We start from the raw sequence: 17,813 nt of genomic DNA, 5'->3' as shown, positions 1-17,813 counted from the left end.
CATCTCAATAGTGTGCCCTCTTTTAACCAGCCCGAATGCTGCTTTGCTTTACAGGACTCACCCAGTGCTGATCCAGGGAGAGACATCTGTGGGGAAGACCAGTTTGATCAGGTGGCTGGCTGCTGCCACCGGGAACCAGTGTGTGAGAATCAACAACCATGAGCACACCGATGTCCAGGAGTACATTGGCTGTTACTCATCAGATGACCGGGGCAAGCTGGTGTTTAAAGAGGGTATGAGCTTTTAAAATAGTGTTACATGACTCCTGGGGCTTTTCTCTAGGGAATCGGCTTTTTCATTCTCCCTGTGGCTGCATGGTTTTTGTCTAGTTACTCAAGTTGGGAAACTGGCAGAGAATAAAAATTGCTAATAAATGAGAATCACAGTTAATTACCTTAACTGCTAATGTGAAGTAGCTCGGCCCCAGTCCATGGCTAACTTTATTTGTCTTTATTTGTCTTTGATTAAGGCGTTCTTATTGATGCTATGAGGAAAGGCTACTGGATCATCCTAGATGAGCTGAACCTGGCCCCCACTGATGTTCTGGAGGCCCTCAACAGATTGTTGGACGACAACAGAGAACTCTTTGTGGCCGAAACTCAGGAAGTCATCAGTGCTCATCCCAGGTTCATGCTGTTTGCTACCCAGAATCCCCCTGGTCTCTACGGTGGTAGAAAGGTATAGCATTCCTTTAGCCTAGGAAGATGGACAAAGTAGCTGTGAAGTGAAATATTATTTGGATAGAAATCATGAAAATTTTACATGATCAAAAAGGTACAGGCAGGCCTTTTCTTTTTTTTTTTTTTTTTTTTTTTTTTTTCTTTTCCTTTTCTATATAGTTGGCAGAACGTGTGTATTCATTATACATATTCATTCTATGCAACACTATCCACTATCTAGGTGCTCTCCAGGGCTTTTAGGAATCGCTTTGTGGAGCTACACTTTGATGAGCTTCCCAGTGCAGAGCTGGAGATCATCCTTCATCAGAGGTGCAGCCTTCCCCCATCTTACTGCACCAAGCTAGTGAAAGTCATGCAAGACCTTCAGGTAACTGTTGCACTGTCTCTCGCGTCTGCTCGTATCTTTCTATTACTTGCCTGTTCTCGTTGATCCTGACTAATTGTTCTACAGTCCTTGCGCAAAGGATCCTCTGTGTTTGCAGGCAAACATGGCTTCATCACCCTTAGAGATCTTTTCCGCTGGGCGGACCGCTACAGGCTGGAGGAACAGGCAGAGGCCTCACGGGACTGGCTGCAGCATTTGGCAGATGACGGTGAGGCTCATTAAACAACCCGTTAAATCACTTCCTGTGTCACACAGAGACCCTAAATTGAAATTTTTCCTCCCTGACAGGGTATATGCTGCTGGCAGGACGTGTGAGAAAACCTGAAGAAGAGGCCATCATCCTGTCCATCCTGGAGAAGCACTTCAAACGGACGGTGAACCCGGAATATCTGTTCTCTCAGAAACAGGTTGCCAGCCAGTTCAGTGAGTCAAACGTATTTCATGATTCATTCCTTACTTTGCACTAGTATTTGATGAGTGTTTAGTCTGCTTACATTTTACTTTAATGATAGCAGCATTCAAGTTGCATGAACTTTCTTCCAGGTTTCAGTGTTACCTGTTAACATTTTTGTTTTTAACATTTTAGTTGACATGGAATACTTAACATTGCTGATTTCATCTATTTGTAAAAACAATGGCAGGTGTCACTGTAATATACACTTGCTTAAAATCTGCAGCATCTGCTTCATGCACTGATATTTAGAATTCAGATACAGTGAACAGAGTTAAGTATGATGTTGAAAGCCTGTAACCAGTACCGTGTGCATGGGTAGCTCCAAATCACAGCAACAGCTGCCTCGAGGCGACTGCTGTTGTACTGTGCTTATTATATTAGAATACAAAACAAGTCATTTAAAATGACTAAGAAAACTAAATTATTCAGCTCGTGATCAACACAGTGTCGTGTTGTTTGATAATCTCAACAGGTCCCTTCATCGACAGCATTGCTGGAGTCCCAGAGGAGTTCCGACATGTGGTGTGGACACAGGACATGAGGAGACTGGCTGTGCTCCTCGGTCGGGCGCTGCGATTTGGCGAGTCTGTCCTGCTTGTAGGAAACACGGGGTAATTAACATATTATTCTTAACATCTGGGAAGTAATTAAATACTTTGACCCTACTTGAGTAAATTTTCAGGTATCTGTACTAGAGTATTTTTTCTGACAACCTTTTACTTTTACTCTCTATATTTTTAAATAAATATCTGAACTCCTTAAATTTTCAAAACAGATTCGTTACATTCACTTGAACAAATTTGAGGGGAGTTATTATTCCACATCCTGATGGGCCTAATACATGAAAGACGAAAATCCAGTTTTCGTTTGCGAAGTGCGGCGTAAAACAAACCAAAGGTAGACTAACTGTGTTATTTTAAAGATTCTGCTGTGACGGAATCAAAGTAAAGAACAGAATTTGAAGTTAAGCTGACGATGCTTCAATTAATTCACTGAATTCAACCTTCATACAAACTGTATAGTGTATAATATAAAGAAACATGAACAGCGTACTGTCAGTGTAGAGGATGGAAATAAGTTGTGATTCTTTTTTCCCACACTGAGCCACTAGAACCGGTTTTAGGGTTCCCACACGTTTTCCATTAGATGATATACTTGGACTCCAAGGAAGTGGAATCAGTCTGAAAGTGCGACTCCAGTCAGTCTGCGTTCCTACCCTCACCTGTGGTCAGGAGTCGCCCATTCACCCCCACTCTATCTTACATTCACACACATTCATCCTCTGAACACATTGGGGAGCATCTTGGGGGTTCTGGATCGTGATTGATCAGCTCTAACTCCTGAGCTATACCCACCTCATAATGTACAAAAACAGATTTGTGAGAGTCATGTCTTCATGTTTACTGTGCAGATATTTTTTTTTTTTATACATAAATGTCTAATGTCATGTGTTTTGTATGTGCTCCTGCTCCTTCACCAGATGTGGAAAGACCACCATCTGTCAGCTCTTTGCTGCTTTGGCTGGACAGAAGTTCTTTTCAGTCAACTGTCACCTCCACATGGAGACATCTGATTTCCTGGGAGGCCTCCGGCCTGTCAGACATACACATCAGGTAGTGATAAGTCCTCACTGGGGCCAGTAGTGATATTCAAAATGTGGAGGAAAATATGTTCTCCACAGCACTGAAAGTTGTTCATCTGAAATTGTTTGAACTTGTTCGTACACAATATTTCCTGGCATGCCCTGATTCAGAAAGTGGAAAGATTCCTGCCCCCATCATGACAACTGGGGTGGGGTGGGTGGGTTAGTTAGTTAACTTAAAAAGTTAACTACATATTTCTATATATATATTATTATATATCTTTGATGCATTTCTGTAAATTCTTGTTGTTAAATTGGACTTGTGTTGATGTTGATACATTATAAAGAAAATCCTGGTTAGTAGTGTAGAAGCACGAACTTCTAAACCGTCACATGCTCCTGAGTAATAAAAAAATATTTGTGCATGTCTGTGTAGAATGACGGGGAGGACGGCAGACTGTTTGAGTGGCATGATGGGCCCTTGGTACAAGCAATGAAGGAGGGAGGTGTCTTCCTCATGGATGAAATTTCATTGGCAGACGACTCTGTCCTAGAGAGACTCAACAGGTACCCACACAAAAACGTTTACGTGTTCCATATCTACGCTTGTCTTGAGGGTCAACAACCCTGCAGCTTAAGAAAAGACAAAGTAAAATAAAAGAAGAAAACTGTTTAAATGCTTTAGAAAACAGAAAAACTGCACAGTAGTATTTTGCAGTAGTTTGTTCTGAATGTTATACATGCTGCAAATTGAAGTTTATTGCATAATCAGTATTTTTTTTCTGCCACTGAAAAGTTGCTATATAGGAGGCTGTTTGTACTTAACACATTAACTTAAAAGATTAAACAGAAAACCTTATCATGTGGGCCAAACTGCTTTGTGAAAATTTGAGTTAGCAAGATCATAACAGAATAAATATGTCTTTATTATACTGATAGAGTAGTGATATGTTGGGATCTTGGGTATTTTCACAAATAGCATTATTTTTTTACCTTAAGTTGTATTTGCATCGATTGCTTGTAGTTGTAGTGTTCACTTGTTTGGTACTTAAGAAAAGTTATGTCTTGATGCACGCTCAGTCATCCAGGTAAGGAAATGAACAGAATTGACTTTTTGGGATGTGAAAAGTTCCTCTGAGCGTAAATTTGCCACCATTTAATTTTAAAAACACTGCACAAGCTTTGACCTTTGATAGTGTGTTTGTTTGCTACCAGTGTTCTGGAGACGGAGAAGTCCCTTGTGCTGGCAGAAAAGGGCAGTGGAGATCGTGGTGACGTGGAGCTGATAAAAGCAGCTGCAAATTTCCGTCTGGTTGCCACCATGAACCCTGGAGGAGACTTTGGCAAGAAAGAGGTGATGAAATGATGCAAAATGGTAAAAGTTACTGTTTTTCGTATAGGGAAGTTTTTGTTAGACTTTGATGCTGCACACAATAGCTGCTTCCTTATTTATAATAGAACAAAAACAAAGAAGCATACAAACAAACCACGTGAACTGTTGCAAGTCACAGCCTCAGATTACACGCATTGAACATTTTAAACCTACCACACATATTTTATGCAGCATTACACTGCACAAAATATCCAAATATTGCTGAAATTAGACCTGTTGTACAGACCTGTCGCAAACATTAAACTTTGCCTTTTATTGTACATTGCACATATTATAGCTAGAGCAGCTGGTGAAACACAAAGTCGTGATAATGGACTTATTTATGTGCTGAAGGTGTGAGACGGAACTTTACATAGGTGTTATCTGATTATACTTGTGCATATCTGTCTCTTGACAGCTCTCTCCAGCCTTACGAAATCGTTTCACAGAGATCTGGTGCCCTCAGACCAACAATCGCAGTGACCTGGTTAAGATCATCCAACACAACTTGCGCTCAGGCCTCTCTCTTGATGGTAACCCATTTACAGTTCACCAGGTTTAAAAATGACCAAGTGCATAGTTTAAAAAGCGTTTGACTTTTATGTTATGAACCATCTATGATGTTTTTTAGTTTCCTTGTATTTTTTTTTATTAACTTCAGTTTTATTCTTCTGGTTCGTTCCCACAATTCCACATTGTTTCCAGCAGTAGCAGGCAGTTATTTTTAAAAAGACAGCTCTATTACACACTTTGTTGAGCAGTATAACAGGTGTAGTTAGAGCCTCGAGTCTAGAACATGGGAGACTATTTAGCATTTAAAAAGATACGCGTTTCTCAGAAGTTTGAGAATAAAGAAGTGTGAGTGAATATCGAGTTGTGTAGCAGATGTGAAATTTCCATAGTGTGTTGTTGCCACTGAGTTCTCATTAGAGGTTATGTTAAACAAGGTGATATTTAAAATGATTGATTTCAAGCAGGTGAATATAACTTTTTAATTGAACACAGGTGGGGATGTTGCAGAGCTAATGCTGGACTTCATCGAGTGGCTCACACAGCAAGACTTTGGCTGCCGCTGCATCCTGAGTGTTAGAGACATTCTTTCATGGGTCAACTTCCTCAATGCTGTGTGTGAGCGGGATGAAGATAGCTTCATGACCATGGGAGCTATTGAAGACGAAGATGAAGCCGAGTGGGACCTGCGTCTGGACACTGTTACTGCCTTCATCCATGCTGCTTGTCTCGTCTATATCGATGGCATTGGCTCAGGTGAGCTGACGGCTTATGTTTAAATTCTGCTGAGAGTTTGGCACTGAAAGAAATTGTTGGTAGATCTATTCTGGCTTCTTTGCAGGGACCACAGCCTCCTGTGCAGACGGTGTCCTCCTTGCTCGCCGTCTGTGCCTGAGCTTCCTGCAGCAGAGACTAAGCAAGATGACCAAGCTGGACCAGGATGTAATGGATGCCCTGAGAGTGTATGACAGCAATTTGCCACGGGAGCCTCAGTGGGGAGAAGATTTCTTTGGCATTGATCCCTTCTACATTGCATTAGGTATACATTTAGTGATTCCTTCATGTACTATTAAGGAATCACCGAGCTAGAATAGCCTGGACATATCCACACCATTTTTTTTTATTTTATTAATCATTAACAGTGTTGGGAAAAGTATGTCATCTAATTCAAGTTGAGTTTTTAGTGCAATAAAGTTTACTACAACATGATGCAGTGGCTCTATGTCCACCCATAGAGGGCTAGTTGCCAGCTCTAGAACAGCTGCTTTATTCCGAGATGTGGATCATATTCTGCATCACTTCTATAAAGACTTTGTTTACATGAAACTACACATGCTCACGTATACTACCGGTCAAAAGTTTTAGAACACCCAATTTTTCCAGTTTTTTATTGAAAATGATGCATTTTTATGTCTCACTGCACTCTGAAATGAAAGCATACTACAAATAAGCAATTGGAGGAATCAATTTATAGACCAAAATGTATTCTAAACTTTTGATCATCAAAGTAACCACCTTTGGCAGATATAACAGCTGAAAGCATTCTTTCTATAATAGAAATCAGTAGAAGTTCTTCCCATGTCTGTTGCAGAAGTTCCCATAAATGTGTGGCACTTGTAGGTTGCTTTGCTTTCAGGCTTCTGTCCAGTTCATCTCAAATCATCTCCATGGGGTTTAAGTCTGGAGACTGTGCTGGTCACTCCATGTTTTCAAGCTTACCATCTTGTTCTTTTTTCTGAGGCAGTTCTGGCATAGCTTGGACAATGCAATCTGTTAACTCTCAGAAACTTGTCCTCTGATTCAGTTGTGTCTTTGGGTCTGTCAGACCTCTTCCTGTCGGTGTTTTTTTTCTGAGTGTCTTTTGATAGTGAAGGAAATTTTACTCACTGACACCTTGACTTTGTTTGCAGTTTCTCTGTAGGAAACACCTACATTTATAAGTGTTATGATGGACTGTCTGTCTTCCATTTTTGTATCATTCTGAAATGTACATTATTTTACAGTTTTGGGTAACCTTAACTTTTTTTCTTTTTTCTTTTTTAAACCTCTGGCAGTTAGTTCACCACTTACCTTTGTACCATTTCAAGCTATTCATTTGACTTGAATTGTAATAAATAACTAGAATAGCTTTTTGGCCGATAGTGTACAGTGGACCAGTCTTCCATGATAACAGACATACGACTGTGCTTGGGATGAGTTCACTGACGTTTACGTAATGTCTTATAATGCCTTTGTTTCCAGGGCCTCACACCGAGAGCCGTAACCTGTCAAACTACGCCATTGCAGCAGGCACCACTGCAGTGAATGCTCAGAGGATTCTGCGGGCACTGAAGCTGCAGAGGCCTGTGCTACTCGAGGGCTCACCTGGCGTGGGAAAAACCAGCCTGGTGGCAGCACTAGCAAAAGCTTCTGGAAACCATCTGGTCAGAATCAACCTGTCGGAGCAAACGGTAAATTGACATGCTCATCACTGTGCTCTGAAGTTGACTCTAAAGCCTTTGGTAATGATGACATACACTCTCTGCAGGATGTCACCGATTTATTTGGGACCGATCTCCCCGTGGAGGGTGGGAAGGGAGGAGAGTTTGCATGGCGCGATGGCCCCCTTTTGGCTGCTTTGAAGGCAGGGCACTGGGTGGTACTGGACGAGGTAGGGATCACTCTTCTGACATGCTTGCAGTTTTGTACACTGATTTTATAGTTTTGCGCTAACATTTGTCAAACTCCAAACAATCTGATTAGACTGATCAGCTGTATGATTGGTGTTTTTCCATCATAGTTGAACTTGGCCTCTCAGTCAGTGCTGGAAGGCCTGAATGCCTGCTTCGATCACCGAGCAGAGATCTACATTCCAGAACTGGCCATGAGCTTTCAGGTACAGCATGACAAGACGAAGATCTTTGGATGCCAGAACCCTTTCACTCAAGGTGGCGGGCGTAAGGGGCTGCCCAAATCCTTCCTCAACAGATTCACTCAGGTAAGACTCGACTGAGGGTCTTTGTTTTGACCTGTGCTTGCTTTTTTTTTAAAAAAAATTTTTTATTTTCATAGAAAAGCTTTTACGGGTGGTAGAATAGACTTAATAAACAGTTATTTAATTGACCAGATCCACTTAAAAAATTAAGAGTAAGATTTTTATAATGTGTTTGTTGCAGGGGATAAAAGAAGACTTAGTGTGTCAGGTTTCAGCTAACTACAGTGGTGAAATCTGTGCCTGTTCAGAAAAGTTGTGTAGTTGTGCAAAAACAATGTATGCACTTTTTGTAAAACACTCCATTTCTACAAAGTAACCTTAAAATGACATCTGAACTATGATGGATCAGCCAGATGAGCTACTACATCATTGATATTCTGGTTGTTGTTTTTCATGAACTCTTATCTGGCCCTGTCTTCCCAGGTTTTTGTGGACCAGCTCACCACCAAGGACATGGAGTTCATAGGAGACTTGATTTTTCCCAGTATCGACAAGGAAATTGTAATCAAAATGGTCGAGTTCAGTAACAGGGTATGCTTTTCTCTTTTCCTTTTTTTTGGTTTCTGTTAGATTTTCCACACATTTATATCTACTCACTTCATTGATGCTAGTACATGGTTGGACTAATTTTTGCCTCCAAAACTAGATTGTTTTTGTAGCATAGATTTAAAAAGGTGCTGGAAACATTCCTTAGAGTTTCTGGTCCATATTGGTATAATAGCATCATACAGTTGGTTGTTATTTGTCAGTTGCACATCCATGACGCAAATCTGCCGTTCCACCACATCCCAAAGATGCTCTATTGTGGAGCCTATTTAAGCACAGCAAACTCATTCTCATGGTCAAACATCAGTTTGTAGTCATTGGAGCTTTGCAATTTGATGTGTTACTCTGCCAGAAGCAACCCTTAGAATATGTGTCCACTGTGGACAGAGACTATTGTCACATCAACAACAGTCAGGTAGGTTTGACATGTGAACAATCGTCAGTTGGTACTAACGCGCCCAAAGCGTAGGTCAAGAAATATTTCCATGCTGTTACCCTGCCACCAGCAGGGTGCCATTGATAAAAGTTAGCATGGATCCATGCTTATATTTTGTCTATGCCAAAATCCATCAGTGCATTTCTTCAGGCTTTAAGGGAAAAGTGGGCTAATTGCTTAGTAAAAAAACATGACGACCCAATGAGAGTTTGCCCAAATGAACCTGATCTGTTCTGGTGAAACCAGGATTGCACTGTCTGGCAGTAATTTCCTGCTTGCTTTCTTTTTAGAGAACGCCGTGCAGTAAGTGTCACCACATCAATATGTTCCCTCCAGTCCCCTTTACTGAGTGCTCAGGGTTCCAGGCTTGCGTGAAGGTTTACATTTCAACACAACGATCTAAAGCAGCAGTCCCCAACTTTTTTTGCACTACGGACGCAAAAAAGGTTATGTCCGACAATATTTTCACGGACCGGCCTTTAATATAAATAAAACCAGTACCGGTACCCACCCACCCCCCCAAAAAGATTTATTCATAACACATGGGAAAAGTTTGAAACTTTGGCTATTTGTAATGCGAAAAAGCATTAGTGTATGTACACTGTATGTAACAAAAAAAGAAAAGCATAAAGGGTACTTTTTTTTTTTTTTTTCAAATGTATTTTTAATGTGTTCTCTCCACAGCTTGTCCAGGAGGTGTCTAAAGACAGACATTGGGGTCAGAAAGGAAGTCCCTGGGAGTTCAACCTGCGCGACTTGTTCCGTTGGTGTCAACTTATGCAGGCTGACCAAGCGCCAGGATTTTTTAACCCAGGCCAGCATGTGGCATTGGTGTATGCTGACAGAATGAGAACAGAGTCTGATAAAGCTCAGGTAAACTGTTTTTCACCAGCTTTTTCATAGCCTGCTAAGTATATGAATGATTGTTTGACATACTGTTTAAGTGCTCTTTCCTTATCACATCTGTAGTTAATTTAGAATCACAAAACATTGCATGTCTTCAGACGAGGAAGCAAACTCCATGGCCATAAGCCAAAAATACTCAAACTGTAACTTTGGGCTTTTCAATCTGTTAAATGTGGTGTTCTGCAAGGGTTTGTGTTTAGCCCACTACAAGTTTGAATTTCCTCTTATTGAAATATCTCGATGTCCTATGGACTAAAACAGTTTCTCTTCCTATAAGGAGAGAAAAGAACATTAAATTGCAACGAATAGCACTATTGGAATACCTCCACTGTGATTTTATCAGAAGCTTAAAACCAAGTTGGCTGGTTTGGTGATATTCATGTCAGGAGGGGCGAGGACTGTAAAAACCTCTTATCAGAAGCATGTTGGAAACTGTGCTGTTTGTGGCTGAACTGAGTTGTGCACACCTCAGTTATTGGGTACTGGGAGTCAGTTATACTTTAGCTCATGTACAGTGGTAATATTGAACCTCCTCCCGTGCCGTATAGGTGCTGTCTGTGTTTAGGAAGGTGTTTGGGGAGGACTTTGAGCCTTACTGCGGCCCCAGAGAGCTCCACATCACGCCATTCAACCTACAGGTTTGTTGATTTGTCAAAACAATAAAACTTGTTTTATTGTTTCATTTTATTACAAATCATAGTTTGCAAATTACCCTCCAATCATTTGCTGTTGCAGGTGGGTTACTCTGTGCTGCATCGCAGTGGTGGAGCCAATGTGGCTCCAGACACACCACTGTCCATCACACACCAGTGCTTAAGGCCTCTGGAGTCCCTGATGAAGTGTGTGGAGATGGGCTGGATGACCATACTGGTCGGCCCCACAGCAAGTGGAAAGACCAGCCTTGTGAGACTGCTCTCTCTACTGACTGGACATCGCCTCAGAATCATGGCCATGAACAGTGCCATGGACACCACAGAGCTACTGGGAGGCTTTGAGCAGGTGACGCTGTGAACTCATGTCTTTGTTTATAACCTGAAAATAGCAGACCATGTCAACCTGTGGTCTTTTCCTTTTTTTCCTCATTGCAGGTGGATATCATGCGCCCATGGCAGCAAGTTCTGGAGAGTGTAGATTACATAGTTGCCATGGTAATAAGGCGTGGATTGATGTCACTGGATGGTGGCATCCAGGACACGGAGTTCTTGCTGCAGACATGGGGCCTGTTCTGCCATTGGCTGAAGCAGGAAGGACTGCAAAGAACTGGAGGAACAATCAACTCTGAGGCACTGAACAAGCTGGAGGTTATCATCCTCCTGCTGCAGAAACTCAACACCAAGCTCAAAGTGTTCACTGGTAACAACCAATTATTGAGTACCGACAAAATATAAAGGGAACAGTTTCAAGTGTCTTACTTGTTTTGTTTTTTGGGTTTTTTTGCTGGTCCAGTATGTAAAATATTGTAACATTACATGTATTGTCCTCAGACATGTCCAAGCTTCAGATGGACTTCACGCTGCTGAAGGAGCGTCTGGCTCAGCTGGAGGACGGCTGGACAAACGGAGGTTTTGAGTGGTTGGATGGTATGCTCGTCCAGGCCCTTCAGTCTGGCGACTGGTTGCTTATGGACAACGTCAACTTCTGCAAGTGAGAAATGTTACGTTATGTGTAACTGTGTTCTCCCTCATCTTAAACATTTTTTACTTGTGAAATGTGAAGCAAGAACTGTAGTTGTATTAAAGTCAGCCGTGACACGAACACTATAACCAACTGCACTGATTGTGCATTTATGTAATTAGTGCCTCAGTCCTGGATCGCCTCAATGCTCTGCTGGAGCCTGGTGGATCACTCGTCATCAACGAACGTGGTGTCATAGATGGGAGCACTCCCAAAATCACCCCACACCCTAACTTCAGGTAGTATAAAAAAGTATAACTTTCAGTGGTTTGTTGCATTCACTAATGTTCATCAACAGTTTTTATATGTGTGTGTTTTGTTTGTTTGTTTTCTTCCCAGGTTGTTCCTGACCATGGATGCTGTGCATGGGGAGCTCTCCAGAGCTATGAGGAACAGAGGGGTGGAGATTTACATCCCAGGGGAACACGAAGCTGTCTGCTGGGACACACTAGACCTAAAGACTTTACTTCACACTGCTGGGGTGACTGGGGACTGCGTGTGTGATCTGCTGATTGAAATACATAAGAGCGTTAAATCTGCTATCTGGGGTAAGTGCTAACAGCATAACAATAAATAAATAAGCACTCGGTTTGTCTGTAGCAGTTATCAAAGCTTTTGACCTCTGCCTGTTAGACTCCCCAGCCTCATCAGTGGCTTCTCTTCTTCATGCTGCCACTCTGCTGAGCTGCCAGCTACAGAGAGGTGTGGATTTACCCAGCGCCTTGCAGCATGCCTGTGGGGAGGCCTACTCTTTCTGCCAGCACAATTCTGCCAACCAGAAGGTATTTTTTTTGTTTTTTTTCAAGATCTCTCAATCGATCTCTATATCTCTCTCTATATCTACCTTCTCTATATCTGTAGGTAGGTAGGTAGGTAGGTAGGTAGGTAGGTAGGTAGGTAGATAGATAGATAGATTCAAAGAAGCTCTCCATGCAGATGAAACAAACCATCCTTAAGCTGAGAAAAGAAAAATGCAAAATTGCTACAATATTAGGAGTGGTAAAATCTATAGTTTGGTACATCCTGAGAAAGAAAGCACAGGTGAAGTCCATGGAAGACAACAGTGGTGGATGATCGCAGATTCATTTCCATGGTGAAGAGAAACCCCTTCACAACAGCCAACAACAACCAGCTAAATGCAGTCAAGGGTGGACACCACCACCCTTCCACAACCCTGATAGCCTCTGATAGGCCACACTGAAAATCAAGGGAAACTCTGGATAACCTAAAATATTTCAAATGGTCATCCTTCATAAAAGATGGAGAAGGAGAATAAACATTTGACATTTTCTTCCTAGAAAGCCCAGCAGGTGATTGAGCAGCACTTGAGCATCTTGGACACAGAAGGATGGGGCTGTGGGTTGCTGTGTGCTGGAGTCTGGCCTGACAGCTTCCCCTCCGCCCTCCTCTCTACAGAGGATTCCTGCTTCTCTACTGTTATCAGAGATGGGCAGGTCCTCTTGTTTTGTCTGAACACACTCAGCCTCCAAGGCAAACGGTAAATCAGTTAGTCACACAAGCTGAATCATACATTTCCTCATTAAAGAAGTGATTACATAAGTTTTATTTCTGCAGGAGCCAGCCTCTGAGTCTGAGTGACCTACAGAGGGTATTGCAGAACAGCGGTGTCCATGAAGGCCTGGTGTTCTCAGGAGCAGTGGGGAATCTGGAGGATGGAAATGCTCTGAGGCTGATCCCCACAGCAGTGAGACTGCTCACAGAGAGAGCCTCTCACGGAGACTGGATCATGCGCAGCAGCTGGCTGTCACATTTGGGAAAGAGCCACAAATATGCTCCTGGTTTGTTACAGTGCAAACAAACTACACTACACACAACAACCCAAACATTTAGACTACAGCAAAAGTGCTTTATTCTTCCAAACAAGTTAATGTCAAAAAGTCTAATTAAATTGTTTTGCAAATCGATGGCAGGGCTATTCAGTACTTCAGATCCCCTGATAACGTGACGGTTTACTCTTGCAGATGCCGCACTGGTCCAGGTGGAAGCAGGAAACAGGGCTTTAAAGGCTGTGTTTGGTAGCAAGCTTGCTGCTAAGGGGAAGTCACTAGCAGAATTACTCCAGCCCCACAGCACAGGTAAACAGTTTTCTTGTTCTTCGGTGAAAGAAAAGTAAAATCTATTCGCACACTAGAATATTGAAGTCTTAATAAAAGGAAACATGGTTTTTCTTTTTGTGTTGTCTTTTTTTTATTTTTTTTTATTTTTTTTAATTTACTGCGTGTTTCTGCTACTAGATGACTTTAGGAAAACTTCAAGAAAACTGAATCTATCTATTGGTAAATGAAAAACGATAACATCTAAACAAATGTTGTGTTGCCAGATGAATACAGGATTTTGGTGGATATGCGGTGGAATAAGCAATACTTGGACATTTTAGCCAACAAGTGCAACTTTGAGGATGAAGAAAGATACACGGAGTTCCTAGAGGCACTAAATGCAGTTGCCAACAGGTGGGACTAATTGTTATCTAGCCTTTCCACTCTTGAAATAATAAGGAGCCATTCTCTTAATTCCGAGTCTTATATAAAGTTATGTAGGTCTGCTGTGTTAACAAATGGACTGCTAATGAGCGGGTTGTGTGTTAGGATCGTTCTGATGATGGACAGAGAAGAGAGGTCTGTTGTATGCACTTGTGCTGTCAACCTGTCTGGTCCGAATTCTGTACTGCAAATAGCCACGGCCTTCAGTAAAGGTATGCACTTTGGTTTGCACTTTGGTTTTTATATTAGAATGTAATTTAGTGCTTCTAAAAGTTAACAAATACCCAAATCCTCCTCACAGGGACTGTGGATATTGGTCACCTGCCACACCCTGTACTGATGCACCTGCAAACCTTCTTTGAGTTGTGGGGCTCCTTCATCCTGCAGGCTGTCCAGACCGGACAACCTTACATCTCAGACCACATTATGTTTGAGGTTAGAACGCCATCTGATTCTTTACATTTACTCTTTTGTCTTTCTTCTTTTTGTTTAAATACAGCCTTAAAATTTGACAAGAATGGTCTCCAACTGCAACACTTGTCATTGTGCGTTTAGATTCTGCAGCTGCTACAGTGGCTCGATCGATTCTGGGATGTGTGCAGCACACTGACGCCCGACGCTCAGGGCATCTCTTTGCTGTCTCTGCACTGGCAGTGGGTCCAGAAACACCTCATCCTCCGACTGCCACAGCTTCTCCTGGGAGATGCTGATGCCACGTTTGAGTAAATCCTTTTCTTGCAAATACTTGTATCATTTATACAAATAATTTGTATTTGTATATGTATTTTTATTTGGTCTGAAGTACTTTCTTCTGAAATTGCTGTTCTAAAAATAGAGGTCACCAGGAGCTGCAGGCCACCTCAACAGCCATCCAGACTGTTCTGTCCACCCCAGTGTCTGTAGCTACAGCTCTGAAAGGCATTCAGAAAACCCTGGGGAAAACTCTTCCTTTTAAGGTCTGGATATAATTCATCAGCTTGGTCTAATAATAAAGTAATAAAAGCCAGTTTAAGTACCATCTGTCACTCACTCTTTTATCCATCTATCTTTTCAGCTGGAGTCTGTAGCTAAGTGTGCATCTCAGCTCAGGCTCCTGAGTAAAGCCCTGGATGTGAGTGATCTAAAACTGGACAACAACATGATTCATTCGAAGCAAGAGCTGGTTCGACTTCAGGGTGCTGGACTCGGGCTGGACATCAAAGAAAGTCTCCTAGAAGCCTGGGGCCTCGTTCTCTTAGCAAACAACCAATTGGACCCTCAGAAGTCAGGTGAGCTTGAGCTGCAGAAAAGCTTTTGCCATAAAATGTGATGGTTGGATCACCTGTGCTGAAACAGGAAAGTTTAGTTGCCATCTCGGAGTTGATCTTGGACTTTATTTTTAGAGTCACATTTTGTTGAACATGTTTCCTGGAGTCTAGAGAGTTGCTTCCTGATTCTTACCTAACTACAATATAAATCTTTTGGAAATACCATTTGGTATTAAAACATTCAGGAGCATGAATATGAAACATTACATGATGGCATGCTTCCCATATGTCTTCCCATAAGGGGTGATGGAGAGGTTGGTGTCGAGTGTGGAGCAGCAGGAGTGTTGCATGACCTCCAGAGGGCTCTTGGAAGTCTGTTCCATGTCGGAGCACGACGAGTCCGTAGACGGAGTCCCTTTGTCCGTAGAGGAGCTGCAGCAGCTCAGCCGCAGGGCCCAGCTCTGGCCCCTGATGGAGGAACTGGCCGTCCTAAATCAGCTACGACTTAGCACAGACCTGCTGCATCTAGCTCTTTCTCCTAGGTAAGGCTCATCTTTGTCGTATAATCAAAAATGGAAAAACACCTGTTCTGGATGTTGTTGATGGACTGTATACTGAACTCTTCATGTTGACCTGCAGTGACCAGGAGGCCGAGGACTGCTTACGTCGCGATCTCTCCAGACATCTTCGTTACTGCCTCCAGTCCACCCCGATGAATGTCAGACAGCTGCAGCCACTGTGGTTCCTGCTCAGTAGTGACCGGGTCAGTAGTTATTGTTTGACCACATATAAAATGTTGATATTCAGCTAAAAGAGTTTGTTACACCACAACTGTTTAACTTATATCTGGTTGAAACATTAAGTAACAATCACTGAGAACAGTTTTACTCACATTTCTCACATGGGACATTTTATGTCCAGAAGTTAGCCTTTCAAACGAAAATGCTATTTTAAAGCTGAAATATGTGAAATATGAGTGTTATCTTCCAGCCAGCTGAGGAGCTGCCGTTTGTATGGTGTGAGCTTCTGTCGGAGGCTCTATCCTCCCTGTGGACCTGCAGCATAACCTCAAACCCAGAACACTGGCTTAAATGGGACCCTCTAAATCCTGAGACCCAGACGGATCCAAAGCAGCACCAAGGAACAGATAACATGGTAACAGCTATTAATATCTCCAAACTCACTGATCCACAAACACTGGTGGTTTTCTGCTTGTTTAATACATTTATGCAATATGGTTTCCAGGGTCCAGCTCTGCTGAGCAAAGCAGTGCGGTCCCATTGCGTACTGGAAGTGCTCAGCTGTAGTAAGACGGGTGGTTCACGGGAGCCTTCAGGAGAGGCTTTCCTCTCCCTCTCCAATGTCAGACTTGGGGATTGGAAAGGGAGGATTCAGCAGCTGCAGGATCTTTCTGCTGTGCTCTGGGACAACATGAGCATCCGTGCACTGGCTGATTTCAGGTATAATGGAACATTAAATGTCCTTAACCAGCAATTTTTATTTTGGGCTTTGCTGATGACGGTTGCATTATCTCTTCTCAGGGGTACCGACTTTAGGCTCCAAGGTGCAGTCCTGCGTCGGCAACTTCAAAGCATGGCTGATGTGCTGCCTCCCACCTTGCAGGAAGGCTACATGGAGAGCTGTGAGAGCCTGGTGGAAGACCCTGACCCTCTCATTGCTGCCCAGGAGATTCAGACAGTCTTTAGAGACTTCCTGCCTCCTAAACTACTCCCTGATGGCCTGGTGGAAGCGTGCCTTACCTGCTTGCAGCAATATGTCCAGAGCAAAGTCCAAGGCTCCAATTCACTGGCTCGCTCTGGAGTATTCTGGGTCAACATGGGCTTGCTGCAGATCAAAGTGTGGACACCACAGACCATCTTTGATCCAGCTGTAAAGAGAGCCTACAAACTCAACTATGCTCAGCAGGAGGTCTGTAGTACTCTCCTGACAAAGGCATAAAATGTTTGTAACTGAGTTAGTATAAATACACGCAACCATTGCCTTTGTGTGAATTTTAAGTAATTTTCTTTAAAAAGGTAACCTTTTCTTTTCAGACTGCTTTAGAAGAAAACATGAGGTCTTCTGGTTTGAACAATAAACTCCAAGTTCACTAAAAGATCATGTTCAAACATGTCATTTTCTGATGGGTTTTTTTTTTTTTTTTTTTGTTAAGAGGATGGAATGTGGTGGATGAAGAGTACTTACTACAATAAAACACTCAAAAGTACTCTTTGTCTGTTACAGTTGGCTCTGCTTCAGGAAGAATGGAAAGGGCGGAGCCTGTGGTCTCAGCTGATGACTGGAGCACAACTGGAGGAGAGCAGCACAACCGATGGCTTCCAGCATCCTCGAATCAGGTAAGAGTCGGATGCTGATCTCTCAGCATGTCACGGTTGCATCAAAGTCACAGGGAAAATCAGAACTACTCCCATTTCTCTCTGAAAATTTTACTGTGGGAATGGAGTTGATATAATTTGTACATGTGCATTAATTTGATTCTGTTTTTTTATTCTAGCGGCAGTGACGCATTTAGAAATACTAGTAAT

At 42.4% G+C, this 17,813-nt stretch overlaps 1 protein-coding gene across 2 annotated transcripts in view; it reads left to right on the top strand.

Moving 5' to 3' along the window:
* Positions 1 to 17,813, top strand: part of mdn1 (midasin AAA ATPase 1) — a 51,868-nt gene that overhangs the window by 14,440 nt on the left and 19,615 nt on the right. For both annotated transcript variants that reach the window (XM_019345728.2, XM_019345727.2), the window contains exons 24-62: positions 55 to 233; positions 470 to 678; positions 901 to 1,047; positions 1,132 to 1,273; positions 1,354 to 1,488; positions 1,992 to 2,130; positions 3,000 to 3,132; positions 3,538 to 3,668; positions 4,317 to 4,455; positions 4,892 to 5,006; positions 5,479 to 5,739; positions 5,825 to 6,022; positions 7,225 to 7,433; positions 7,511 to 7,633; positions 7,763 to 7,960; positions 8,381 to 8,488; positions 9,624 to 9,812; positions 10,394 to 10,483; positions 10,581 to 10,844; positions 10,934 to 11,198; positions 11,330 to 11,489; positions 11,642 to 11,758; positions 11,859 to 12,067; positions 12,153 to 12,301; positions 12,818 to 13,017; positions 13,095 to 13,318; positions 13,502 to 13,615; positions 13,861 to 13,990; positions 14,126 to 14,232; positions 14,322 to 14,455; positions 14,576 to 14,742; positions 14,856 to 14,976; positions 15,075 to 15,288; positions 15,569 to 15,809; positions 15,907 to 16,030; positions 16,258 to 16,422; positions 16,513 to 16,727; positions 16,809 to 17,196; positions 17,512 to 17,624. In XM_019345728.2, coding sequence (XP_019201273.1) covers positions 55 to 233; positions 470 to 678; positions 901 to 1,047; positions 1,132 to 1,273; positions 1,354 to 1,488; positions 1,992 to 2,130; positions 3,000 to 3,132; positions 3,538 to 3,668; positions 4,317 to 4,455; positions 4,892 to 5,006; positions 5,479 to 5,739; positions 5,825 to 6,022; positions 7,225 to 7,433; positions 7,511 to 7,633; positions 7,763 to 7,960; positions 8,381 to 8,488; positions 9,624 to 9,812; positions 10,394 to 10,483; positions 10,581 to 10,844; positions 10,934 to 11,198; positions 11,330 to 11,489; positions 11,642 to 11,758; positions 11,859 to 12,067; positions 12,153 to 12,301; positions 12,818 to 13,017; positions 13,095 to 13,318; positions 13,502 to 13,615; positions 13,861 to 13,990; positions 14,126 to 14,232; positions 14,322 to 14,455; positions 14,576 to 14,742; positions 14,856 to 14,976; positions 15,075 to 15,288; positions 15,569 to 15,809; positions 15,907 to 16,030; positions 16,258 to 16,422; positions 16,513 to 16,727; positions 16,809 to 17,196; positions 17,512 to 17,624 — 6,666 coding nt within the window. The remainder of the gene's footprint in view (positions 1 to 54; positions 234 to 469; positions 679 to 900; positions 1,048 to 1,131; positions 1,274 to 1,353; positions 1,489 to 1,991; positions 2,131 to 2,999; positions 3,133 to 3,537; positions 3,669 to 4,316; positions 4,456 to 4,891; positions 5,007 to 5,478; positions 5,740 to 5,824; positions 6,023 to 7,224; positions 7,434 to 7,510; positions 7,634 to 7,762; positions 7,961 to 8,380; positions 8,489 to 9,623; positions 9,813 to 10,393; positions 10,484 to 10,580; positions 10,845 to 10,933; positions 11,199 to 11,329; positions 11,490 to 11,641; positions 11,759 to 11,858; positions 12,068 to 12,152; positions 12,302 to 12,817; positions 13,018 to 13,094; positions 13,319 to 13,501; positions 13,616 to 13,860; positions 13,991 to 14,125; positions 14,233 to 14,321; positions 14,456 to 14,575; positions 14,743 to 14,855; positions 14,977 to 15,074; positions 15,289 to 15,568; positions 15,810 to 15,906; positions 16,031 to 16,257; positions 16,423 to 16,512; positions 16,728 to 16,808; positions 17,197 to 17,511; positions 17,625 to 17,813) is intronic.

Source organism: Oreochromis niloticus, linkage group LG15, assembly GCF_001858045.2.
Source record: "Oreochromis niloticus isolate F11D_XX linkage group LG15, O_niloticus_UMD_NMBU, whole genome shotgun sequence".
NCBI lineage: Eukaryota > Metazoa > Chordata > Actinopteri > Cichliformes > Cichlidae > Oreochromis > Oreochromis niloticus.
The sequence above is the reverse complement of the archived record's forward strand: the minus strand, read 5'-3'. Positions and strand labels throughout refer to the sequence as shown.